The sequence below is a fragment of the Octopus bimaculoides genome, chromosome 7 (assembly GCF_001194135.2).
Source record: "Octopus bimaculoides isolate UCB-OBI-ISO-001 chromosome 7, ASM119413v2, whole genome shotgun sequence".
Taxonomy (NCBI): Eukaryota; Metazoa; Mollusca; class Cephalopoda; order Octopoda; family Octopodidae; genus Octopus; species Octopus bimaculoides.
The window spans coordinates 3,424,359-3,447,506 of record NC_068987.1 but is presented as its reverse complement, the minus strand read 5'-3'; the positions used below and the strand labels follow the sequence as shown (position 1 = coordinate 3,447,506).

At 36.4% G+C, this 23,148-nt stretch overlaps 1 protein-coding gene across 2 annotated transcripts in view; it reads right to left on the bottom strand.

Annotated features, from left to right (window-relative positions):
- The window catches only part of LOC106871586 (MBT domain-containing protein 1), a 35,581-nt gene that overhangs the window by 1,369 nt on the left and 11,064 nt on the right, over positions 1-23,148 (bottom strand). The window contains exons 1-16 of one of the 2 annotated variants that reach the window (XM_052969162.1): positions 22,790-22,928; positions 19,961-20,040; positions 18,706-18,793; positions 16,847-16,923; positions 16,170-16,284; positions 15,507-15,641; positions 14,747-14,835; positions 13,094-13,231; positions 8,278-8,374; positions 6,823-6,902; positions 6,309-6,422; positions 5,292-5,439; positions 3,243-3,322; positions 2,140-2,204; positions 1,388-1,557; positions 7-90 (exon numbers count right to left, since the gene is read on the bottom strand). In XM_052969162.1, coding sequence (XP_052825122.1) covers positions 7-90; positions 1,388-1,557; positions 2,140-2,204; positions 3,243-3,322; positions 5,292-5,439; positions 6,309-6,422; positions 6,823-6,902; positions 8,278-8,374; positions 13,094-13,231; positions 14,747-14,835; positions 15,507-15,641; positions 16,170-16,284; positions 16,847-16,923; positions 18,706-18,793; positions 19,961-20,029 — 1,549 coding nt within the window. In that variant the 5' untranslated portion in view covers positions 20,030-20,040; positions 22,790-22,928. Of the gene's footprint in view, positions 1-6; positions 91-1,387; positions 1,558-2,139; positions 2,205-3,242; positions 3,323-5,291; positions 5,440-6,308; positions 6,423-6,822; positions 6,903-8,277; positions 8,375-13,093; positions 13,232-14,746; positions 14,836-15,506; positions 15,642-16,169; positions 16,285-16,846; positions 16,924-18,705; positions 18,794-19,960; positions 20,041-22,789; positions 22,939-23,148 lie in introns of those variants that run through there. The other variant, XM_052969161.1, reaches the window with a different exon arrangement.

Sequence of the window (23,148 nt, the reverse complement as noted above, 5' to 3'; positions counted from 1 at the left end):
ACTTACTTTTCCTTGGACCTTTGTAAACTTGTGTTTTGCCCCTTCTTTTTCGATTAGCCATGGATGCAGATAATGTGGTTGCTGAAGTTTCTGAGAAAAAGAAAAGGGAAAAATAAAACATTGTGTGAATTTCCTTCACAGTAAACATCCAAATTAAATTGAACAAAATCCAAGTCCTGAAACCTTCCTTTTTCTATTTCTCACTTATTACTCCCAGGGAAACCAGCAGCTCTTTTCAATATTTTTACAGGCCTCAAAGTCACCAAACACTACATGAAAAAAAGGATCGGTGAGCAACAGAGGCACATCTGATCGGGAGAAGCATCATGACATGACTCGTGTAGGTTGAGTCTGGTCATATTTATCACAAAACATGAGCTTTGGCATGCAGATGGCCTCTGTGAAGTTAAATAGGGAATTGGAAAGCCTTTGGCTTAAAATTGACAGCACAATTTGGATTCCCCCTCCAGATACCCTACATCCACAGACAGAAGTATTCATTTAAACACAGTTCATTTCTTACAGGAAATAGTTTGTCAATTTAACATTCAGCCATGGCTATTAGTGATGATAATGACGATGGTGGTGGTGGTGGATGATAGTGATGTTAAAGGTGGTGATGTTTATATACAATGGGCTTCCTGTAGTTTCTATTGTCCACATTTTACTCACAAGGTATCGGTCAACCTGTGGTTTCCTAAACTGTCACAACCTAAATGGCTACAGAATGAATTTCTTAACCACATAGCCATGCCTGTGGCTTAACAATGTTATAGAAAATGAAAAGAAAATGTATTGGAGAGGCAGCAACACATCCCAGCACACAGATAAATTTTTCTGAAAATTATAGTGTGCCTTACAATGCATTGCTTACTCATGTTTTTTTTTAAATATCACTCTGGTGAAATTAAGAAACAAACTCGTTAATAAACAAATCCCTCAGTGTACGCACACGCACAGAGTTGCATATCTATGCATGTATTTATGAACATACGCACAATTGTCTATACACCTATAGGTGCACCATGATCTATGCACATGCAGACGAGGGTCGATTCATATGAAAAAGAAAGTGAACAAAATATGACCACCTGCTTATTGGGAAATTTCTAAGCTTGATTTAAAAAAAAGATTTTTTTTTTTTTTTTTGTTAAAGATAATCAAACCAAATGTTCATCATTTCGAGCCACTCACCCAAAGAGTATTTCTGCCAAATATGAAGAAAATCCATTCAACCATTCTCCAATAATTTTGCAAACACACAGACAAACAAAGACGAGTGATTACAATATCCTGCTTTCGCTTATGCACACAGGGTAATTAATCTGTTGAAAGTGTTAAAGCAATATTTCAACAAACAGAAATAGAAAACAAAAAACAAAATAACCTTTAATCCTTGGTCCCTCAATTGGATAAGAAACAATTTCACACCATCCAACAGGATAAAGATCAGGGGATTCACAATCGACCCATTGGTCATATTCATTCTCCCAACCATCAAAATGGATTCGAAGGAGACGTCCTACCACACGGCCAACGGTGCCAACACAGATCAAGCTAGACACAAAATAAAAACACAAATAATTAGAGAATTTAAACAACAGTTTAACATCTAATTAATATTACAAAATATTTCTACACTTATGGGATTTATTTCTCTTTCTGTAAAGACAAATATAGAAATAAAATCACTTTGCTCTAAAACAGTGATTCTCAACCGGGGTCCCACATAAGATTTTTATTGTTAAAATTTATGTACTCTAAGTTGGTTAGATTGCCACAATATACAAAATATCTTTTTTTTATACAATTCCTAATATTCACTTATAAAAATACAGTAAGATGGTTTTTTTTATATACAATGAATGGCTAGGGAGGTCCCGTAGAGTAAAATGGAAATGAAAGGGGCCCTATAGGTAAAAAAACAGTTGAGACCACTGAGCTACACAAACTTTCAATGAAAATTGGATAGAATTTAAAAAACAAAAATCTTCCCAATTGTAACGGTTAGAAAATCAAGATTTGACATTTCTAATAAAGAAAAAAAAAACAAACAAACAAACAAAACAGCCCTGGATGTTTCCTGAGACTCGAGAGTGTCCAAGATCTAATGTGAAGGTAATAAAAAAAATGACTAACCTTGGTTCCATAAGATCAACAGCTTCTAGTTTCATACCAGCTTTAAATTTGTGTTTTGGAATTTCCTGTTTAACAGATACAAAACAGAAAATGTGAGAAATTTTTAGCTTTTTGAATAAGAGAATATTCACGATGATTTATCATCCACTTTTCCACATTTGGATCAGACAGGAATTTGTTGAGAGTTTCTACAGCTGGATGCCCTTCCTGTTGCCTACACTACCTTTTTCCAAGCAAGGTAATACTTCCCTATGGCCTGCAAGGTAATATGTCCCTATTGCTTTGCAATCACTCTGACATTCAACATGAGGCACACCACACACCTGTACAGGTAATGTCAATTTGACAGAGGGAAGGGGAGAGCTAGTGTGCAGCACAAACATTTGATTGCTATAAACAAATTGTCTGTGAAAGTTGTTCAGCAAGAGGTTGCCGAACCGTCTTTCTCGAACCCAAGAGACTATCCTACACTTCAAACGATCTTTGAGGATCTTCAGCCTAAGCTGTTATAACGTGAATCATGGTATCACATGCCAGTTTTTGCAGGTCTCTCAACTAAACAGGGATGAGCATTGGAGAAGGGTAAGTGACCTTATGCCAGGTATTGAGAATTGAAAGTATGATAGACAAGGGGCAAACACAGGTGTCTTGCTATGGAGAAGATATGTGACATTATATAAGGGTGGGTTGGCAGTAGTGTTAGCACACCTAGCGAAATGCTTAGCAGTATTCCATCTGCCACTACGTTCTGAGTTCAAATTCCGCTGAGGTCAACTTTGCCTTTCATCCTTTCGGGATCGATGAAATAAGTACTGGTTACGTATTGGGTGAATGTAATCGACTAACCCACCTCCCCTCAAATTTCAGGCCTTGTGCCTATAGTAGAAAGGATTATATAAGGGTGGGTGGGAGTAGCTGGGATGATAAAATGATAGTGATGAGGTGCCAGAGAAAACCCTCGAGGTACAAGAAGGTGAGAATGTCGATAATAAATCTTGCCATCCTTCCAATCCAGAAAAGTCTACAAATATTATGCAATTAGGCGGTGCTCCAGCATGGCTGCAGCCAAATGACTGAAACAAGTAAAAGAGCAATTGACTTACTTTATCAAACAATCTTACTGGTGCAGCAACAGAACTGGTTTCCTTGAGATATTCAAACCACTGGAATTGGCTTTTATATCCTGAATATTAAAAGACAAAACATAGGATAAGCATTTTTGACATTCACCTGACTTACATAAACTATAAGAAAATAGGTGTAACAGTAGAACAGTCTTTTCCATTGTGAGCATGTCACATAGGAAAATGAAGAATTATCTCTTCTGTGCCAATTTAGAAATATGCCAAAATGACATCCTAATAATATCAGTGCTTCTAATTGATAACCTCTGGATTATGAGTCCATTATATATTCATTCCATAACTTTACCCTGATATCTAAAACCAAGAGCTATGTCAAACAGCCAATTAGAATTCAGATTACTCAGTCAAATTATTTACATTTGACAGATATTCGTCCTCATCTTGTTTGTTGTTAACATCTCGGCTGATATACCCTCCAGCCTTCATCAGGTGTGTTGGGGAAATTTCGAACCTGGGTTCTCGTTCCTAAGGTATTTTTCAATGTTATTATTATCATTATTCAGGTCACTGCCAAGAATCGAACTCGGAATCTTGGGGTTAGTAGCCTGCGGGCATATGACATAGTGGTTAAGAGCACAGGCCATTAACCCCAAGATTCTGAGTTCGATTCCAGGCAGTGACCTGAATAATAATAATGATGTCAAAAAATACCTTAGGAATGAGAACCCAGGTTCGAAATTTCCCCAAGACACCTGGTGAAGGCTGGAGCGTATATCAGCCGAAACATTGTGTTTACAACAAACAAGATGAGGACAAATATCCATCAAATGTAAATAATTCCTCATCTCTTAAATATAGAACTGTACTCAGTCAAATGTAATGTGCTTGTTTATTTACATTGTCTTGAATTATCATGCATTATCTCATAGCTTTGAGATTTTGATTATATGATTATTCCTTTTAGCAGTAACATTGTGTGGTAGGTGTGGGAGTCTGAATCTGGCTGGTTTGAACATATAATTAGGAGAACATTTGGTCCAGGTATGGCCCGTTTAAATATTAAAGGGTGAAATCACCCATTCTGTTCATTTCTAGTTGAAGAAATTTTGCTGCTTTTCGGCGCTAGTGCCAAAAACAACACAACTTTCCACTTTGCTTCTAAAAATTTCACATGTCTTTGTTCTCCTATAATAATTACATTCTGTTTATCTCGTTACCTTTGTACTTGACCTTGGTGTTTACAAACGCCAACAAGTGGATAAGATAAGAGAATATTATATTTTGTTTACAAGAACTATGAAATGGCAACAGTGCCAAAAAAGACATTTCCTAAAAATATTAAAATTAAACTGAAGCAATAAAATCTGGCAGCCATATCTTAGAACACAGCAACTTGGTTTGCGATTAGCAAGTGCTGGGATGAAATGATATTGTCTATTCTATTCTTTACTTTGTGAAGGGATTTAATCTCAGCAATGGAACCATATTAAGTTTGGCTCTCCATCAAGTTCTCTGCTTTCACAATAATTTGTAACAAGAATACAAAATAAGTAGGAAGACAAGGGACTTAGGACAACTTCCTAGGGGTGACATCAGTATAGATGGATTTTTTTCTTCCCAACATTTACTGATAAAATAAGTTATAAAGTAATCCAAAGTGTATTTCAAAAAGTTATTATTTATAAGACCACGAGAACAAACAAATCATGGAATCTAAATTGTTGCCTCATCATTCATCATCATCATTTAACTTCTGCTTTCCATGCTGGCATGAGTTGGATGGTTTGACAAGACCAGGAGCCACCCCAGGTTCCATCATCTGTTTTGGCTTGGTTTCTACAGCTGGATGCCCTTCCTAATGCCAACCAAATTACAGAGTGTACCAAGTGCTTTTTGCATGGCACCATCACCAATGCTGTTTACAAGGAATCAGCACCAATAGCTTAATATTAGAGTTTAGTGATTAGTTACAAACAGAACTAAACGTACTTTCACTACTGGCATTTGTAATAATTAATTTTAAACAACCTAAAGTCAACCATATTCGAAAACAAACTAAATACTTACCTCGAGGTGGGGTCAGCTCTAAATTGTTTACTTCACAAAAACTGACAGGGAAAATGCAAGGAGATGTTATATGATAACAAAACCAATCCGAGCCATTTTGTGCAAGGGAGCCATCAATGCCAATCATTAAATAATTATTTTTTAAGACCTACAGCAAAAATGTTAAATACAGTAAAGATATTTAATGGAGGGAATGCAAAAGGGTAAAAAAAAAAAAAAAATGTGCAACAGCTTTAAAAAAATAAGAATATGAAGAAACTATTTATGTCCAATCTCTAAATAGAAGAAAATTTCTAACTTTAGACAAAACACATTGAGAAAGTGTTATGAAATATTTTTGAAGTTCAATTCGGTTCTAGAATTTTCTTCCAGTATTTTATTTAACATAATATCAAACCAAGTACGAAACAAAACTTTCAAGTACAGTTTAGAATTATTATTTAAGGAATGGAATACTTTCAGCTTGTTTGCAACTTTGCAGAAAGACTAAGTCATTACTTTATTTCCCTCTGCGTTTTTGGAAAGAATTCCAGTTCTACAGTCGTCAGAGCTTTACTGTATCCATGGGAAGCAAGATGTTTAGGGTATGGTAGATGCCTGACAGTGGGTGTTTGTCTGGTTGCACGTTTCTGAACAGCTTCCAGGAGGTTGATATGGTGAGCAAGATGGACTTTGCATCACCAGTCTGGAACCTCTAGGTGGGGAGGTATCACGGCCATCAATTCAATTTACAATAACACCAATTTGTCAGGCTATTCTTTCACTCATAGCTAGTCTTAAGAATGGTTTCCCAAAACTTCTATCTCTCCTACATCCCTATTGCCATGCTCCACATTTTCTTTTTATATCAGGAACCCTTTCAAATCACTCAACTAAGTTAGCTAATATTAAATCCATCAGCAAAAAACACACAAAGCATCCCAAAAGTAACAAATATATTAAAAGGGAAACAAAGGAACACCAATGTTATTTGATCAACAACATTCTGATGATTAACCAATGAAAGAAATCAATTACCTTATTAACCGAAGCCACACAAATGGCTGACAGATTTAGGGGGTCAATAGCTTCTAACTTCATACCAACTTCAAATGAAAGCTTGGAATTGGAAAGAGCAGGAGGGTCTTTTTCCTAGAAAAAAAAAAAAAAATACAGTGACAATTATATTCTGACAGCATGAGAGACAGGTTAAATGATGATGACAACAGGTACAAGTGTGGTTGAGAAGCTTGCTCCTAAACTATGTGGCCTTAGGTTCAATCCCACTGCATGGTACCTTGGGTAAGAGTCATCTACTATAGCCCCAGATCAACCGAAATTTCATGACTCAATTTGGTAGACAGAAACTGAAAGAAGCTCCTCACACACACACACATACCCTTGCCTAGATATCAAGTGTAAATGAGCATCGTTATTTAACATCCACTTTTCCAGGCTTGCGCGAGCACACACACACACACACACACACAGATATTAAAATTCAAAATAAAACCCAAGTTATAAATAAAGAATTTCAGTAAAAGCCACTTACTTTACGAAACATATACGGTGTGGCATCATTACTGTCATAGTTCTGTGTTGAAAGCTTCACAGCACAATCGGCCTTGTATTCTGAAAAAGAATTTTTTTTTTCTGAACTGTAATAATGCAACCAGATTAAAATAGATTCAAAGACTTTCATATTTGCTGTGGGCAAAATTGAAAAACGCTTCTTAAATGTGTAGCTTTAAAACCTCTTTTAAACTTTCTAGCATTCAAACTGACCATATCTGTGGCCCGAATCTCACCTGCCCTGCATCAGTTCTTATTTAGGATCATAACCTGCCTAGGCAACTGGCTTGCAGAGTCCATTCAATCCTCGACCTGTTTTCTTGACCTTCCTCTCATCAACCACTCAACAGAGTGTACTGGGTGCATTAGCATCTGCTTGTGACAGGACTGCAGAGAACTCCTCCGCCCTACCCTTTCTTCCTGGTATTGATTCCCATTCAGAATTACTGCCCTCAAAAACAAGGGTCCTCGTTATCACTATACTTAAAGAGTATTTAAAGGTAATTACTTGCAGGAAAAATTGGGCAAAGTCACCTTCATTGTGAGATGAAGGGAGCTTTACTGGTCCCAAGTTGTCATTGAGGCATAAGTGGAGGCGGAGGGTGCATTTGAGTGCCAAATTACTAATCATTATGATGACAACTGGATAGATTAATTGGCAGCTGCATCTGCTCTGTTAGGATGAGGGCTAGAGCAAAGCCAGGGAGGATGTACTGTATGGAGGATGACAGTTGTATAAAGAAGTGAAGGGCACCTAAAGTGAGTGAAATTGGAGGCTGAGGAAAACTTAAGATAAAAATAGTTAATCCTCCATCACACACCTTTCTGAAACTGCCAACCACCACTCCCTCTCCCCTAGGTGACTTACTATTGACATCCATCACACTCACCATTAACCTTTTCTGTTCCTATTCCACACATACCCCCCTTCCTCTCTCTCTCTCTCACCATCAGACATGTAGTTGCTATTATTGTGTCTCTCTCTCTCTCTACAGTAATTCTTCTATTACAACTTCTAACATTGTCTCTCCTATTTCCCCCCAACACTTCCACATTTGTTACTACATTTCACTGCCTCCTCCTTCCTACACTCTCACTTCTCCCTTTCATTTTCTGCAATCACCCTCTCACTAACTCTCTATTAGTCAGACAGCCCTGAAAGAGCAGAGGTAAAATTGTCTAATGAGAAACTCTTTTGTCTTGTAAGGTATAAACTGACCTCACTAGTGATGGTGCCATGATAAAATATACTCAATACACTCAAAAGGCCCTTTAAGTCTTGCTGAGGACATGACCACCTCTCTGATGTTGGTGTCACATTTCCCTTCTTTGCTGCCAGCCACCACACCCTCTTCCCCTCCTTGACATTAAGTAACATTGAGTAACATCATATATTTTGCAAACACAGAACGGAAGTGAATAATGTGGAACTTACCAGCACTGGCAGTAAGCTTGTGTCCAACTTGTTGCGACCAACCAACCGGATGGATAAGTGGGGATTTGAAATGACACCAAAACTCGTTAGTCTCATCCTGAGAGGAAAATAGCAGCTGGTGAATACACCTAAGCAAGCTAACTAGACTGCAGTAGAGACAACCACCTTGAAAGTAGATATGAAGACCATAATATGACATTTCCAGTCAGCTCTTAGAATATTACCAAAAGTCAGCACCAACTAAAAAGTAGAAAAACAAGAAACGGTTCAGGAAAACAAGATCCTCCGTACTGATGGGTCACAATAGCTATAGTGAAACAAACATCATGCAAAGGGGCCATTGTCTCCACTAGTGATACTAAAAAAAGGAACCTTCAGACCATAATTAACCAAAACACTATGAATATACTAATGGCAAGAAAGAGTGTGACTGTACTTTGGCAACAAATGGCATTGCTATGGATATTCTATGGCAAGAAATAACTATGTACCAAAATATAAAAACTAAATAAAGCAAAACTGATTTCACTTAAGTCTCAGAAATTTACACTGAAATGAAATATCCCAGTCAGAGAACTCAGAGAACTGCTATTCCATGTAATATTTCAAGATGAAAACCTTAAAGCTTAATATTACTTTCGATTTTGATTGAGAAACTCTTTGTTACAAGGTGAACTTAGCAGAGCCAGTGGCATGAAAAGAAGAATGAAAAATACCCAGTACAGACTGCAAAGTGGTTAGTATGGGAAAAAGGCATCAAGGCATAGAAACCAAACCAAATTTTACATTTAAGCACAACACAGCCCTGTGACTCGCTGCATCAGCAAGGAAAAACGGACATTGAATGATAATGAAACTCACTGAATTATAATTGCGAAACTCTAACCAGCAACAATAAAGACATCTTGTACATAAGAGATAAAGTTATCAAAAGCAGGAAATTACAACTTCTTAGATATGAAGGGAATTAAGAATCAGACGATTTTATAAGTAGCTTTAACATTTTCCAAAAGTTGCTACAATCCATCATATTATTTGGATATTTAGAAGAGAAAAGGGAGACAAAAACCTAAAACCACATGAATCTAACCCTCAATATGTGCGTGTGTGCATGCACATGAGCACACCCCTAATTGTCAGAGGTGTCTTTCAATATAACAAATGCTGGCTTTAAGAGTTTCCTTTGGTTTAGTTTTGATATTACAAATTGTGAAAGAATAACCCTAACCCTAACCCTAACAGGTTTCCAACCCTTCCAGCCGTTGCTTCACCTCATTTCTGACAGCAAACGGGACCAGGAAGGGTCAATAGCTGTTGAGTTTCTTTCTGATGTTTATGTCCTTTGTCAATACATCAGTAAAACATATATACACACACACACACAAAGTGTGGACTACCACAGTTTCCACCCACCCAGTTCCACTCTAAAAGATATTTACCCAAAAGTTCCACCCAGTAGTATTGAACCCAATACAATACAGTTGTGAAACAAACTTGTAACCATACAGCAATGTCTGTGGGTACCTATTTAGGATCAGTCTCATCAGTTTATGTCAACATACCAAAAACAGCAAAAACACCAATTCTCCCTTGGAAGTACAACAAAACTCAAATATCTGCACTTTCAAAGTTCAAAAATTAAGGATCTTGACAATCCAATGACAGAACCAAACCACATATAACCATTTTGAAAAAAAGAGACACACAACATATTGTATAATGGAATTCTAGAAAGAATAGTTATAACCGAAACACTTGAACAATCAAGGTTGATTTGGAAATAAGCAACGACAACAACAAAGTATATGGAGATACACACATTAGAATTGCAATGATAGTATCCAAATGAAGTCAGTATCTTTGAATGATAGAAACTCTGCCAAATTTAGATTGGAGCCTGGTGTTGCCATCCGGTTTCACCAGTCCTCAGTCAAATCGTCCAACCCATGCTAGCATGGAAAGCGGACGTTAAACGATGATGATGATGATGATGATGATGATGATGATGATCCACTGGCACTAAATGAATCTACTTACAGAAAAGCAATGGAAGCTATCATTTTGAACAATAAATGTTATTGCTATGACTTGCAGACACAGAAAAACCAATGAAGAGATACTCAAGAAATATTGCAAAATTTTAATGTATTACTAGATTCACATTTCACTTTAGAACCTAAAAATGTTCAGAGTTGAAACCATGCTGAAGCCTACTTAGACTCAGATGTCTAAGATCAATAAATTAAATAGTGGGGTTGATGTAATTGACTGTGCCTTATGAATGGTACCAGTTAAAGAAAGGGTACGACCAGAGAGGAACTTGATTCCAAATGAAATGGAAAGTAAAGGGAAAAACCACAACTAAACAGCAGAAATCAAAGAAAATCTCAACAATAAACAACACCAAAAACACATCTTGAAGAAAGTGTAATGCTTCAATAAAACTTTGCTGAGGAAAATCTTGGTCAGAATCTAAAACCAAGAACTGTGCGGAGTCCAAGGACTCAGAGGGCCACTTACCTAGTTCCCATGGCACATAAAGTGACTCAGATCATGACATTCCCCTCCTGGACAGGATGTAGGAGGGTTACTCATTTACAGTTCAGTGGACTTGAGCAAAGTAAAAGGAAGAGTTCTGCTCAAGAACACAATGCACCACCTGGCCCAGGGATTGAACCACAGTCTTGTGATCATGAGTGCAACATTCTAACCACTAGGCCATGCATCTTCACTTTCAGAATCCATTGCAAAACGGATTTTCCTATATTCCTTTGAGCACCACATTAATAAATCATTGAAAATAATCCAAACGTCAGAAAGTAAAAAGCTTAATTTCAGATTCTTTTGAGCAACCTAATTAAAGGATTTAATTAACAGAAAATTGGAAGAGAGCGACCAGAATGGCTAAGTGTTTCAGATGATGCAAAAGAATAGGAATTACAATTTGTCTTTTAATAATCCAAAATAAATTTAGAAAGCAATAATTTGTCAGAATAATGCCTACAATTTAAGGCTCCTCTGTTGGTTCCAGCCATTCAAAGATAACAATGGTGGAAACAACAAAGAGTTGAAATTTGGTTTTTCATTACAATTTGTCTACCAATAATAATAAGTAGAATGGGAAATATAATTTGTAAATATACAAAAGGACATCTGCATAAGTGGCTGTCTCTACAGGGAAAATAATCAACTGAAGATAAAAATAAATGTAGCTCTTAAAATTATTTTTGAAATTAATCAGAAATAGTTTTAAGAGTAAAAAAACAACACAATTAATGGGGGTTTAACCCCATAAACACTGCCATACAAATATTAGACAATATGAGAAATACATTTTTTTTTTAAATTGATCATTTTCTGAAACAGAAAATTACACATTCATATGCTAAATGATTACACATTCATATGCTAAATGATTTCCAGAGTTACAAATTTTTAACAAATTTATATTACAATGTTTTACACATTCTACAGCTCAGACATGGATAAATAAGCATGAATAAAAATCTATTCTAGAGCACAACATATAACCATTCATCTCAGTCCTATCGTGTTTTCTTTTGTTCAATAAAACCTAAACCACCTGATATTCCACAGGCATCTCTTCTGCTACAAGTGCCTTCAACTACAAGTATGACATTTTTTCACTGAGCTGATGTCATCCAACAAAGATGACAAACCTTTCAATGGATTTACTACAATCTATAAACAACAGTCTCACTCAATACAATTGATGAATGTGACAAGATAGAATCTGCAACTGTAAATTGGTAGATTTTAATTGAAGGGTACCAGTTTTTCACTGATCTTTACAGTGAAAGATACACACACATACACACAATATCAGCAATTTTAAGAGTGCTCAACTGGTACTTATTTTATTGACCCCTAGGTAAAATTTGAACTCAGAATGTAAGGACAGATGAAATCCTGCAAAGCAATTTGCCTGATGCAATAACAATTCTGCCTTTTGATTGCCTCATTATCATTTTAACAGCCACTTCTCTATCATACCTGGATAAGTCAGATAGAATTTGTTGCGCACATACACACACAGTAGGCTTCTATACAGTTTTCCACACAGCAAGAGTCAACTTGGGGCTATGGCACAAGACATTTGCCCAATGTGCCATGCTGTAGGATCAAACCAAAACCATGGAATTGTGAAGTAAAACCAACCAAGAAAACATCACCCTGCATTCACCACAAATTCTTACATCATTCGCTTTTTATATTTTTCATCTAATTCCTCAGTTATTTTAATAAATTATTTTATTAAAAGTTATGAGAATAATAATTGCACTTCAATTAAAAAATATATTTAATAATTTATTTTACAAATTATCAATGCAATCCTTAAGTGATGTGTAAAGAGCTATGGTTACCACACACTTCAAAATACACATACCATCATTAAAATTTCTTTTTTCCTCTCTATGTTAATGCTGTCACTTGCTCCCTGTCTCCCTTATTACCCTTTATTATTATTATTATTATATTCATTACATTACCTTCACAGGAAGAAATGGTACTAAGACACTAGATTCCCCTCTCATGTAATCTCATAGTTTAAATTCTGAAATGATGCTTTTTTTTTCCATCCAGATAATTTCTCATCTGCTAAATTATTTGTTTCCACACCTCTTCAGTCTCTTTTATCTGTTTATGTACAACATGTGATATAAGCTGAATTAGAATTGTGCCTACATAAGGCACTCGTTAATGTTTCTATAATGCAATTTACAGAGTATCTCTATAGGCATTACTAATCATAATGAAAAGCTCATCAATACTGTGAAAGGAGATTGAAACTTACCCCTTCATACTGTAATTTCAAACGCCCACCGACAATTTCATCAATTGTGGCAACCCGCATAGATGAAACGCACATCTTGTTCACTACTTCCACATGCATTCCCCTTTTAAACTTGTGATCATTTAGAGAATCTAACACCTGTAAAGAGACAATTGAAAATAGAATATCAAGACCGACATTTTTAGAAATTAAAAATGAAAATATACAAAAACCTGGAAATTTTATTCCGAGTTTCTGATGCAAAGAACCATTCCAATGAACAGTCGATTAATTGATAGTTACAATCAACAACATCCGTAAAGAAGGGTTTGGTGCTTTTTGTAAAAAGGGTGGGAGTGCTAAGTTGCAGTCAGAGCATAACAATTGTTGTTTCTCAGCACTCCTGTTGTGCCCACCACCAAAGCCTTGTGGTATACATTAGCAACATTGAGGACAACAATACTGACCACATCACACAACATGTTGCAATAACTACATTAACCCATTAGTGCCCATGGTCCCTTTTTTTTTAGGGCCAGAAGGATAATCCATCATATTTCTGCAACACCTGTATTTACCTGAGATGTCTTTAGTTAGTCATCAAGACTGGAATGCTTCTCAAATACTGTAATAAAATTTTTTTATATATTTAGCATCAGATAAAGTTGTATAAAAAAAAATGACTTTTGGTTATAAATTAAAGAAAAAAATTGGGCAGTAATGCCGTAAACAATACATCCATTCTCTCCAACTCCAATCAAACACTTTTACTAAATAGTTTAGAAAATCCGTCACCACAAGGCTAAACTTTCCTTGCAACATCTGATCTTTTTAGCTTTCGTTTCAGTCAGTGGACTGCAGCCAGGCTGAGGTACCATCTTAAAATTTTTTAGCCAAATACATCAACCCACAGTAATTATCTTTAAGTCTGTTACATATTCTATTGAGTCTCTTTTGCCAAACTGCTAAGTTACGGGAATGTAAACAAACCAACAGTGGTTGTCAAGTGATGTATAGGAGACAAACACTGACATACACACGCAACAGGCTTCCACACATTTTCGTTTACCAAGTTTAGTCATAAGGCATTGGTCAACCAGGGGCTATAGTAGAAGACACTGTGCCTAAGATGCTACACAGTGGGACTGAACCTGAAACCACATGGTTGCAAAGCAAACTTCTTAACCACACAGCCAAGCTATAAAATATATTTTTCTTCTTTAAGATACAAAAATTACATCAGAGAAACACTTTTAAAAGTTATTTAGCTTTTTAAAAACCAATTTTCCTTTGCCACCAGCAAATATATCAAGATATGCATTATTTGTAAAAGGCAGATGGCCATGTGGTTAGGGTGTTGCACTCATGGTTGCTAGATTGTGGGTTCAATTCCTGGAATAGGCAGCATGTTGTGTTCTTTTCTTGAGCAAGATACTTCATTTCACGTTCCTCCAATCTGCTCAGCTGTATATGGGTAACCACGTGGTGGGACAGCCTTCCAGTTGGGGAGAATGCTGGCTTGCTCACCTAGCCAGGAGGGTGGCATCATCTGAAATCTAAAACAATGCAAAGCGCATTGTGACTAGTGATGTATAACATCTGATAGCCTGGTCAATGCTGTGATACCATGACATGCATCATTTACCGCTGTGTCAAATAATGAACAATCATTACCAGATTATAAAAGTTACTTGGGAGTGTTCTCGCACCAGTAAGCCGCTTAACCAAAAACTCCTTCCAATCAGCATACTTGGTTTGAATAGCTGCAAATGTAAAAAAAAAAGAAAAAGAAAAATACAATAAAAAAAAGAAACAAGTATTTGCTGTCTCCTATTGCTTTTTTTTTCTTTTTTCTTTTTGTTTTTATTTTCATTCCAGATAATTATTAGAAATATATTGTCATTTGGATTAAAAAGTTGGGATATTTTAACCCTTTCGTTACTGTATTTCTGTTAAGATGCTCAGTGTTTCTTTCAATTAATTTTAAATATAACAAAGAATTTAGTAAAATAACTTAGTTATCATTCAGCTAGTGTTAGGAACATAAACTGTGACTAAGGTTTGGTGGAAAATGTGATAAGGGCACCTGTAAATGTTTTATTCTTTTTCCCATCCAGAGTTTCTTACATTTACACTCCCCTAAAATACAAGAAACCTATGATGTACAATATATTTTAGAATTTTACATTTAAATTCTTTTTAGTGGTCTATTAGAAACAAATTTCTGCAGAGTGTGTTATCCAAGCACCTGTGCAGAGCCACATAAAAGCACTGAGGACATCCACCCATAGAAACCACACCAAATCAGACTGGAGCCTGGTTTGACTCTCCAGCTGGCCAGCCCTGGTCAAACTGTCCAACCCATGCCAGCATGGACAATGGACGTTCAGTGATGATGATGAAATATATTTCTGAAAAAGATTGAAATACTCACATTCTGGAGGAACAAGCGGTTTGCCGATGGTTGCGCACCACCCTACAGGGTGGACATCTCTGGTACAAAGGTTTATCCAAAAATCTTTAGAGGAATCATTTCCAAAACCTTCATATCTCATCAGAGCTTTATAACCTGAGAAAATGCAATTTGGCAATGAATTTGGGATGAATTAAAAAGCAAACATGGCAAACACCAGAAAAGAACAACAAAAACAGAAGAAGCAGAAAACAGGGAAAACAGGGGGGGGGGGAAGGTGTCATTAAAGGGTTTGAAGGAAACCATTTATGTTTTAATCGTTTCAGTCATTGGACTGTGGCCATGCTGAGGCACTACCATGAAGGGTTTAGTCCAATCAAATCGACTTCACTACTTGATTTTAAGTCTGATATGTATTCTGTTGGTCTCTTTTGCCAAACTGCTAAGTTATAGGGATGTAAACAAACTTATACCAGTTGTCAAGGGATAATGTGTGTATGCACACACACACGCGCGCGATGGGCTTTACAGTTTCCATTTGCCAAATTCACTCACAAGGCAATGGTCAGCTTGGGTCTATAGCAGAAGACACTTGACCAAGGCTCTGCACAGTGGGACTGAACCCAAAAGCAATTCACGACTCTAGCAACTCTGACAGTTCACAACAAAAGGACATTTATTTACCTGCAATTTTGGTAACAGTTGCAATCCAAAAGACATTGGCAAGGTCTGTGTCATAGTTGGGAACTTCTACTTTCATGCCAACAGTAATGTTGTCCCAGCCATCACTCATTGCAGCCTGAAAGTAAAAACTCAACAATTAGCATGTAAAACAGATATTACATTTCAGTTATTACACTCACATCTTCATATGAAGTTATTTGCTTTACACACACACACCAGACAGGATTCTCTACAGTCTTGGCACCTGGAGTGTCGACAAGTGCTCACAGCCCTCTGCCAGTTGGGCAATACAGTCGGTGGAAGTTCCACATTGGATTTCTATAAGGAATTAGTGGTGGGTAAGAGCAATAATGTCCTTGAGTTATAATAGAAGGCACTTGCCCAATATGCTGTGCAGAGGAAGTGAACCCAAGACCACATAGTTGGGAAGCAAGCTTCTTAACCACTCAGCCATGTCTGTACTGTGCTTACTAGCAGATGGTTTGGAACACTATGGTGAAGAAAGAAGAATACTGCAGACACAAACTATTTTGTCTTGTTGTTGATAAAAAGTGAGATGGAGGAAGGAAAATTCCATAACAATTTGGAAGGAGCCAGTAAGTTGTTGGTTTGAGAGTTGCTGGGCTAATCAACAACAACAACAACATGTACAGCAAAATCACAGCCACCAAACTTACATGTTTAAAACAGCTAACAGGGGCAGCTTCAGCACAGGAAGATTTTAAATAAGGTCCCCAATCAAAAATCTTGTCACCTGAAAATCAAAATTATATTTCAGTTTAAAAAATTAGTTTAAATAATCATTTAAAAGAATTTTTTTAATGTTAAATCTCAAAACAGATTTTGACTTATACACCTACAACACGGCTCAAATTCTTCACACCAGCTGATCGGAAGGTTTGATGGCCTTCATAGAACCACACTGGGTACAGGAATGGAATATGAAGCTTTCTACTAGGCGCAAACCTTTGATTATGCATCATTTGGTTGAGTAAATCTTTTGCCACCCTTGGCATTTGCCTGTGGGAGCACAGGGTCTTCAGGGAAGTCATAACATACCTGGAGATCTTGTGCACCCACAGGTGAAACTCAGAGTAGCAACAGACTGACTCAACCAAAACAAAATATATTAATCTTTACTATGATAGTGAGTACTTTGTTTTCCGACAGCCAACACCGAGTTAAAAAATAGGTGTTTTTAAATACATAAATACAATGAACTGAATAAAGGACTCGATACAAGTCGTCATCGTTTAACGTCCGCTTTCCATGCTGGCATGGATTCGACGGTTTGACTGAGGACTGGCTAGCCAGAAGGCTGCACCAGGCTCCAATCTGATCTGGCAGAGTTTCAACAGCTGGATGCCCTTCCTAATGCCAACCACTCTGAGAGTGTAGTGGGTGGGCCAGTCAGGCAGTTCTAGCAACGCTCAAAAGGGGTTTTTTAAGAGAGAAAGTGAGAGAGAGAGAGATAGAGTGTGTGGGAGACTGCAGGATGGAGATGGTGGCAAAATGCCAGGCATACTCACAAGGAACGAGGATCAGAATATAAATGGGATGGTTGAGTAAAGGCAGAGAGAGATATAAATGGTGGCAAGTGCCAGGGCATGACCTTGAGGTTCAAATGCCATAATATAAGGGAGTGCGATTAAAGAGCACAAGTAAGTGGCAAAAGACCTGGGAATATATAGAGTCGGAGGGGCAATCGGATAGCGATGATACAGAGGAACAGGGGTGTGAGGACAAGATTGAGGAGTGAGAGCCTAGGCATAGTGAATGAAAGAGGAAATGCGAGAAAGTGGAGATGTAAATTGGTTTGTTGGGTTAGGGTGAGGGGAATGTCTTCTTGTTACGTGTGGGTGGAACAAAACAACAAAAAATAATAATGCTTTGAACAACTGTTTTTTTTAAAATTAAATGAGCAACACCAGTTCAAAACACCATATCAGATCATTTTCAATGTTAATAAAGAAAAAGAAATCAATAAAACTTGAAGTTTAGAAAGAAAACGAATTGCAAATTCCAATAACATACTACACATATACACACACATATATACATACATATACACACACATACATATATATATACACACACATATATATACACACACACATATATATACACACACACATATATATATACACACATATACATACACACATAAACGCAAACACACACATACACAAGTAAAAATCAATATATATATATATATATATATATACACACACATACAACTAAAAATCCATGTGGAAGGAATATAAAATCAGGTACAATCTTATAGAACCTTAGTTGGCCCACAATACAGAGTGCATTTGACATCTAAACCAATGTCACTTATTCTATAAACCGATACTCAAATTTATACTATAATGTTCAGAACAGTCAGCATATCTTCCTACCCCTGAACATGTCTGTACGTGTTGAACCAATTTATTAACACTCAATTCAAGGACACAAAACTAAAACAGTTTGCACAGAACATTTTTTGTTTCTCAAATTGGCAAAATTTATTATAAATCAAATTTCTTCATACTTTTGCTGCAGTTGATTGATGTTGGGAAACTTCGATGGTAATATTGCAGATTGGAAGATTTTATATTGGATTTTTTACACATTTTACTCTGAAATGAAGAAATAAAATGCAAAGTTAGAACACAACAGATACATACATCAAACAATATTATTTTGGGGTGGGAGGTGTTCTTAATAAACATTCTAGTATGAGGTGGATAATAATTCAAATATCTACAGAGAGAAAATTATTTGTATTTTGGTGGGTTTTCTTCCCTATTACTCAATCTTTATGAGGAAGTGAGGCTAATATTTTGGATAGCTTGTTTCAGATAAACAATGTCCCTACCCTAAAGTCAGATAAATTCATTCATTTTTTTCTCCCATTTTATTTTAATCCTCTCCTCTACTAACACAAAAAAATATTTTTACCAAAGTGTTTTTTATATATATATATTTTTGTAGCTCTATTCTTTCTCTATAAGTTTTGTCTACTGTTTTAGAAATTTGAATAAATTTTACCTTTTTTCAGCTAAATGATACTGAGGTGTCAAGGAGGGGAGAAAAAAAAAATTCCATCTGACAACAACCCAATACAATGGTTGCAACAGTGATTCCTCCCCAAAATCTCATCTGTTCAGTATTAAGAAATGGTAATCTCTTCAGCAGCCGTTTTATCCTTCTTATCGAAACACTGAAGCTATTACTTACGGTAACATTTTGATTCCTAACAACAAACAATCCTGAAGTGTTGTCAGAAATGAAAAGCTATCCCATTATTGTGTCTAGTTCATATTCATAGCTGAGTGGCTGATTAAGATTAGGAAGGGCAGTAAACAACTTCAACTATTGTGGGCAAAATTATTTCAACCCAAGAAAAATAAAATAAATTCAAAACCATTGAAGAAAAAGAAAAACACACAATATTGATTCTACAAATCTGTATTACCCTTTCTTTTCCCCTTCATGTCCCTTTGTAGAAAACTAACAACAAATAACACAAGAAGAAACATTTTATATATAAATATATAACATGAGGGTCTTCTCAATATATGACCCAGAACCCGCATAAGGCCCTCTGGAGATCCTCGTAGTCTATGGTGAACATGAAAATATTTAAATTAACATTCAGGTGTAACTCATTAAATACAGTGGGGGTAAGATAGAAGGTATTATCTATTCAAGAGCTTAGATATGGAATAAACTCAAAAACCACCCCCCACTATCCTATCTGTCATTTGTAACTAAATACAAAAATATTTAAAACATTCATTTACTTTATTTGAAAATTTACTGCAGCCCGCAGCATTTTTCGTGAAAGCATTATGACCTTCGCCACTGTCCATGTTGTGTTGGCCTGTTATAAAGGAAAAAAGATGCAGAGAACTTCTTCCAGTTTGTTGTATTGCACACAAAACATACAGAGAGGCAAAAAATATATATTTATTTCTAATTAACTCAATAATTTGGAAGATGAGTGAACTATATTAACACAATTAAGAAACAATATAACAATCAACAAGTTAGCTAAATTGTCAGAGTTCTCTTAGAAGAATCATAGCAAATCATTTTTCAAAGATGGTCATTCCGATAGTGATAGTCTTCACAGTAGACCAATTGTTAACCAATTGTTACTGCTTTGTCTCCAAGACTTGAATTACATCTTCTACATTTTCAAGTATATGATAAACCAATTTTCATAACACAGGTAATGTTCAGATACATTTATCTTGGTTTGCTTCTTTGTAAAATAGTTTTTTGCCAATATCCAAAATGGACCACCACAAAAAATATGTTTGAAGATTACAAACTCAATAGTTGACACTTTTAAATCTTCCAAAATTTTCACTATCAGTACTAAAGGCTGTCTATGTCAGTTCTATGATATACCATAAACAAAACGGATGGAACAGTCATTATCTAGACTTATAGTCTATCTTGGCACCAATACAACAAAGTTGTCCAATAGATGAAAGTATTTAGCTGTATTCTAACATGTTCAAAGAGTAGACTACAACTAGGAAACTTCCCAAACATGGCCTGTCTCTTAAGTATTCTGAATGGAATTTCTTACCATTATACCACTCTCCCAAAACGACATGCTTTTGAAGCTCACAACAGAGCTGACCAATGGCTACCTAGTATCATTTATATTTCTGGAGGAGCTTGGAATATAACAACCTTCTTTTGAGGCTTTCAAATCTAAATACTTTTGCATACCCTATTACTGTGACCCAGCAGGTCTTGCAATACAGATTCAGTACGGATCACTAACACCCTCATGGATTAAATGTTGACACTCTACCATGTAAACATATTGGATGAAAGAGGCATTTCTTGTGAATGGGACACAATCGCATTTCTATATATATATCATCATCGTCGTCGTTTAACGTCCGCTTTCCATGCTAGCATGGGTTGGACAATTTGACTGAAGACTAGTGGACCAGGAGGTGACACCAGGCTCCAATCTGATTTGGCAGAGTTTCTACAGCTGGATGCCCTTCCTAACGCCAACCACTCTGAGAGTGTAGTGGGTGCTTTTACGTGCCACCGGCACGAGGGCCAGTCAGGCTCTTGAACAGAAAGGTTATGAGAGGAAAAAATGGGAGAGAGAGAAAGAATCCAGTTCTATATTTAAGAGATGAGGAATTATGTACATTATTTACATTTGATAGATATTTGTCCTCAACGTTTCAGCTGATATACCCTCCAGCCTTCACCAGGTGTCTTGGGGAAATTTCGAACCTGGGTTCTCATTCCTAAGGTATTTTTCGATGTTATTATTATTGTTATTATTCAGGTCACTGCTTGGAATCGAACCTGGAATTTGGGGGTTAATAGCCTGCACTCTTAACCACTATGCCAAATAATATCGAAAAATACCTTAGGAATGAGAACCCAGGTTCAAAATTTCCCCAGACACCTGATGAAGGCTGGAGGGTATATCAGCCGAAACGTTGTGTTAACAACAAACAAGATGAGGATAAATATCCGTCAAATGTAAATAATGTAGAGAAAGAATTGTCGGGATTAAAATATACATATATATATATATATACTATGCTTATTATAGAATTGAACATACCTATGGTGGTGGTGGTGGGGGGGAAGAATGAGATTAATAAGGATTAATAATCCCTTTCTATTAACATACAACATCATCATCATCATCATCATCATCATATTACAAATACTTCTAAGAACTTAAAGATGGAATTACTGAAAACATAAAACTGAATTTTTTTTAAAGTTCACAACCCATTTTGCTTTGATAGGGTCCTGTTTGTAAATTTGTGTATTTCATTGTTGAAGTCTAAATGCTCTTCCTACTACTATTACAAAACCACTCAACTAATTAGTAATTAGCACCTGTTAATTAAGAAATTAAAAGAATTATTCGATCCAATATTGGTTTCAAATTTTGGCACAAGGCCAGCAATTTCAAGGCAGGAGACAAGTCATTTACATCGACCCCAATACTCATCTGGTACTTATTTTGTCAACCCCTAAGGACGAAAGTCAAAATCAACCTCTGCAGAATCTGAACTGAAAATGTAAAGACGGACGAAGTGCCACTAAGCACTTTGCCCATCGTGCCAACGAATCGGACAGCTCTTTGCCTAACTCGATCCAACATTACCAAAAAAAAAGTTAACAAAGTAAAATATTCTAAGTGTTTGTGATCAATTTTCTAACGTATCCTGCACTTCATTAACGACCACCAATCATTTGGAAAAGAAACTGTGTTACTATGTTATTAAATATGTGAAAATAGGACTTTTCTCATCTCTAATTATGAAGTAAATCTAACTGCAGCAGTTTCTGAGGTATCAGGGCAAACAAAGAAAACATCACTAAAACATCAACAACAAATTTCTAAGTTAAAACGAGAAGGACAAGGGCTTTGCTACAAATTAGACAGCTGTAATACAAATTACAGCAACAGCAACAATGGTCGGGGTGGACAACCACCTTTAAAACACACAGGGACAGATGCGAAGTACTTTAGTCGCACTCTCGATACTTTTAACATAGTAATTATGAATCAATACTGAAACTAAAAACAATATAATGTTAATTGAGTGGAGAGATTAAATACTTGCCTGGCTAGAAATTGAAGAATATTTCACAATGGGCTTGCCTTCTCGTTGAGCGGTAGCAAAACTACGAGAACAAGCCAAACTGCAGAAGCGCTTAGATTTCGAGTAGAAAGCATGCTTTACACCAACAGTACCACACTTTTCACAAGTTGCTATATATATATATAAAAACAAAAACAAGACAAATCTGTTACAGGTCTGAAAAGTATTAAAGATATGATAATGGGCGGGTACTGTGAAGGACAATGGGCGGGTACTGTGAAGGACAATGGGCGGGTACTGTGAAGGACAATGGGCGGGGACTACGCGTGACAATGGGCGGGGACTACGCGTGACAATGGGCGGGGACTACGCGTGACAAT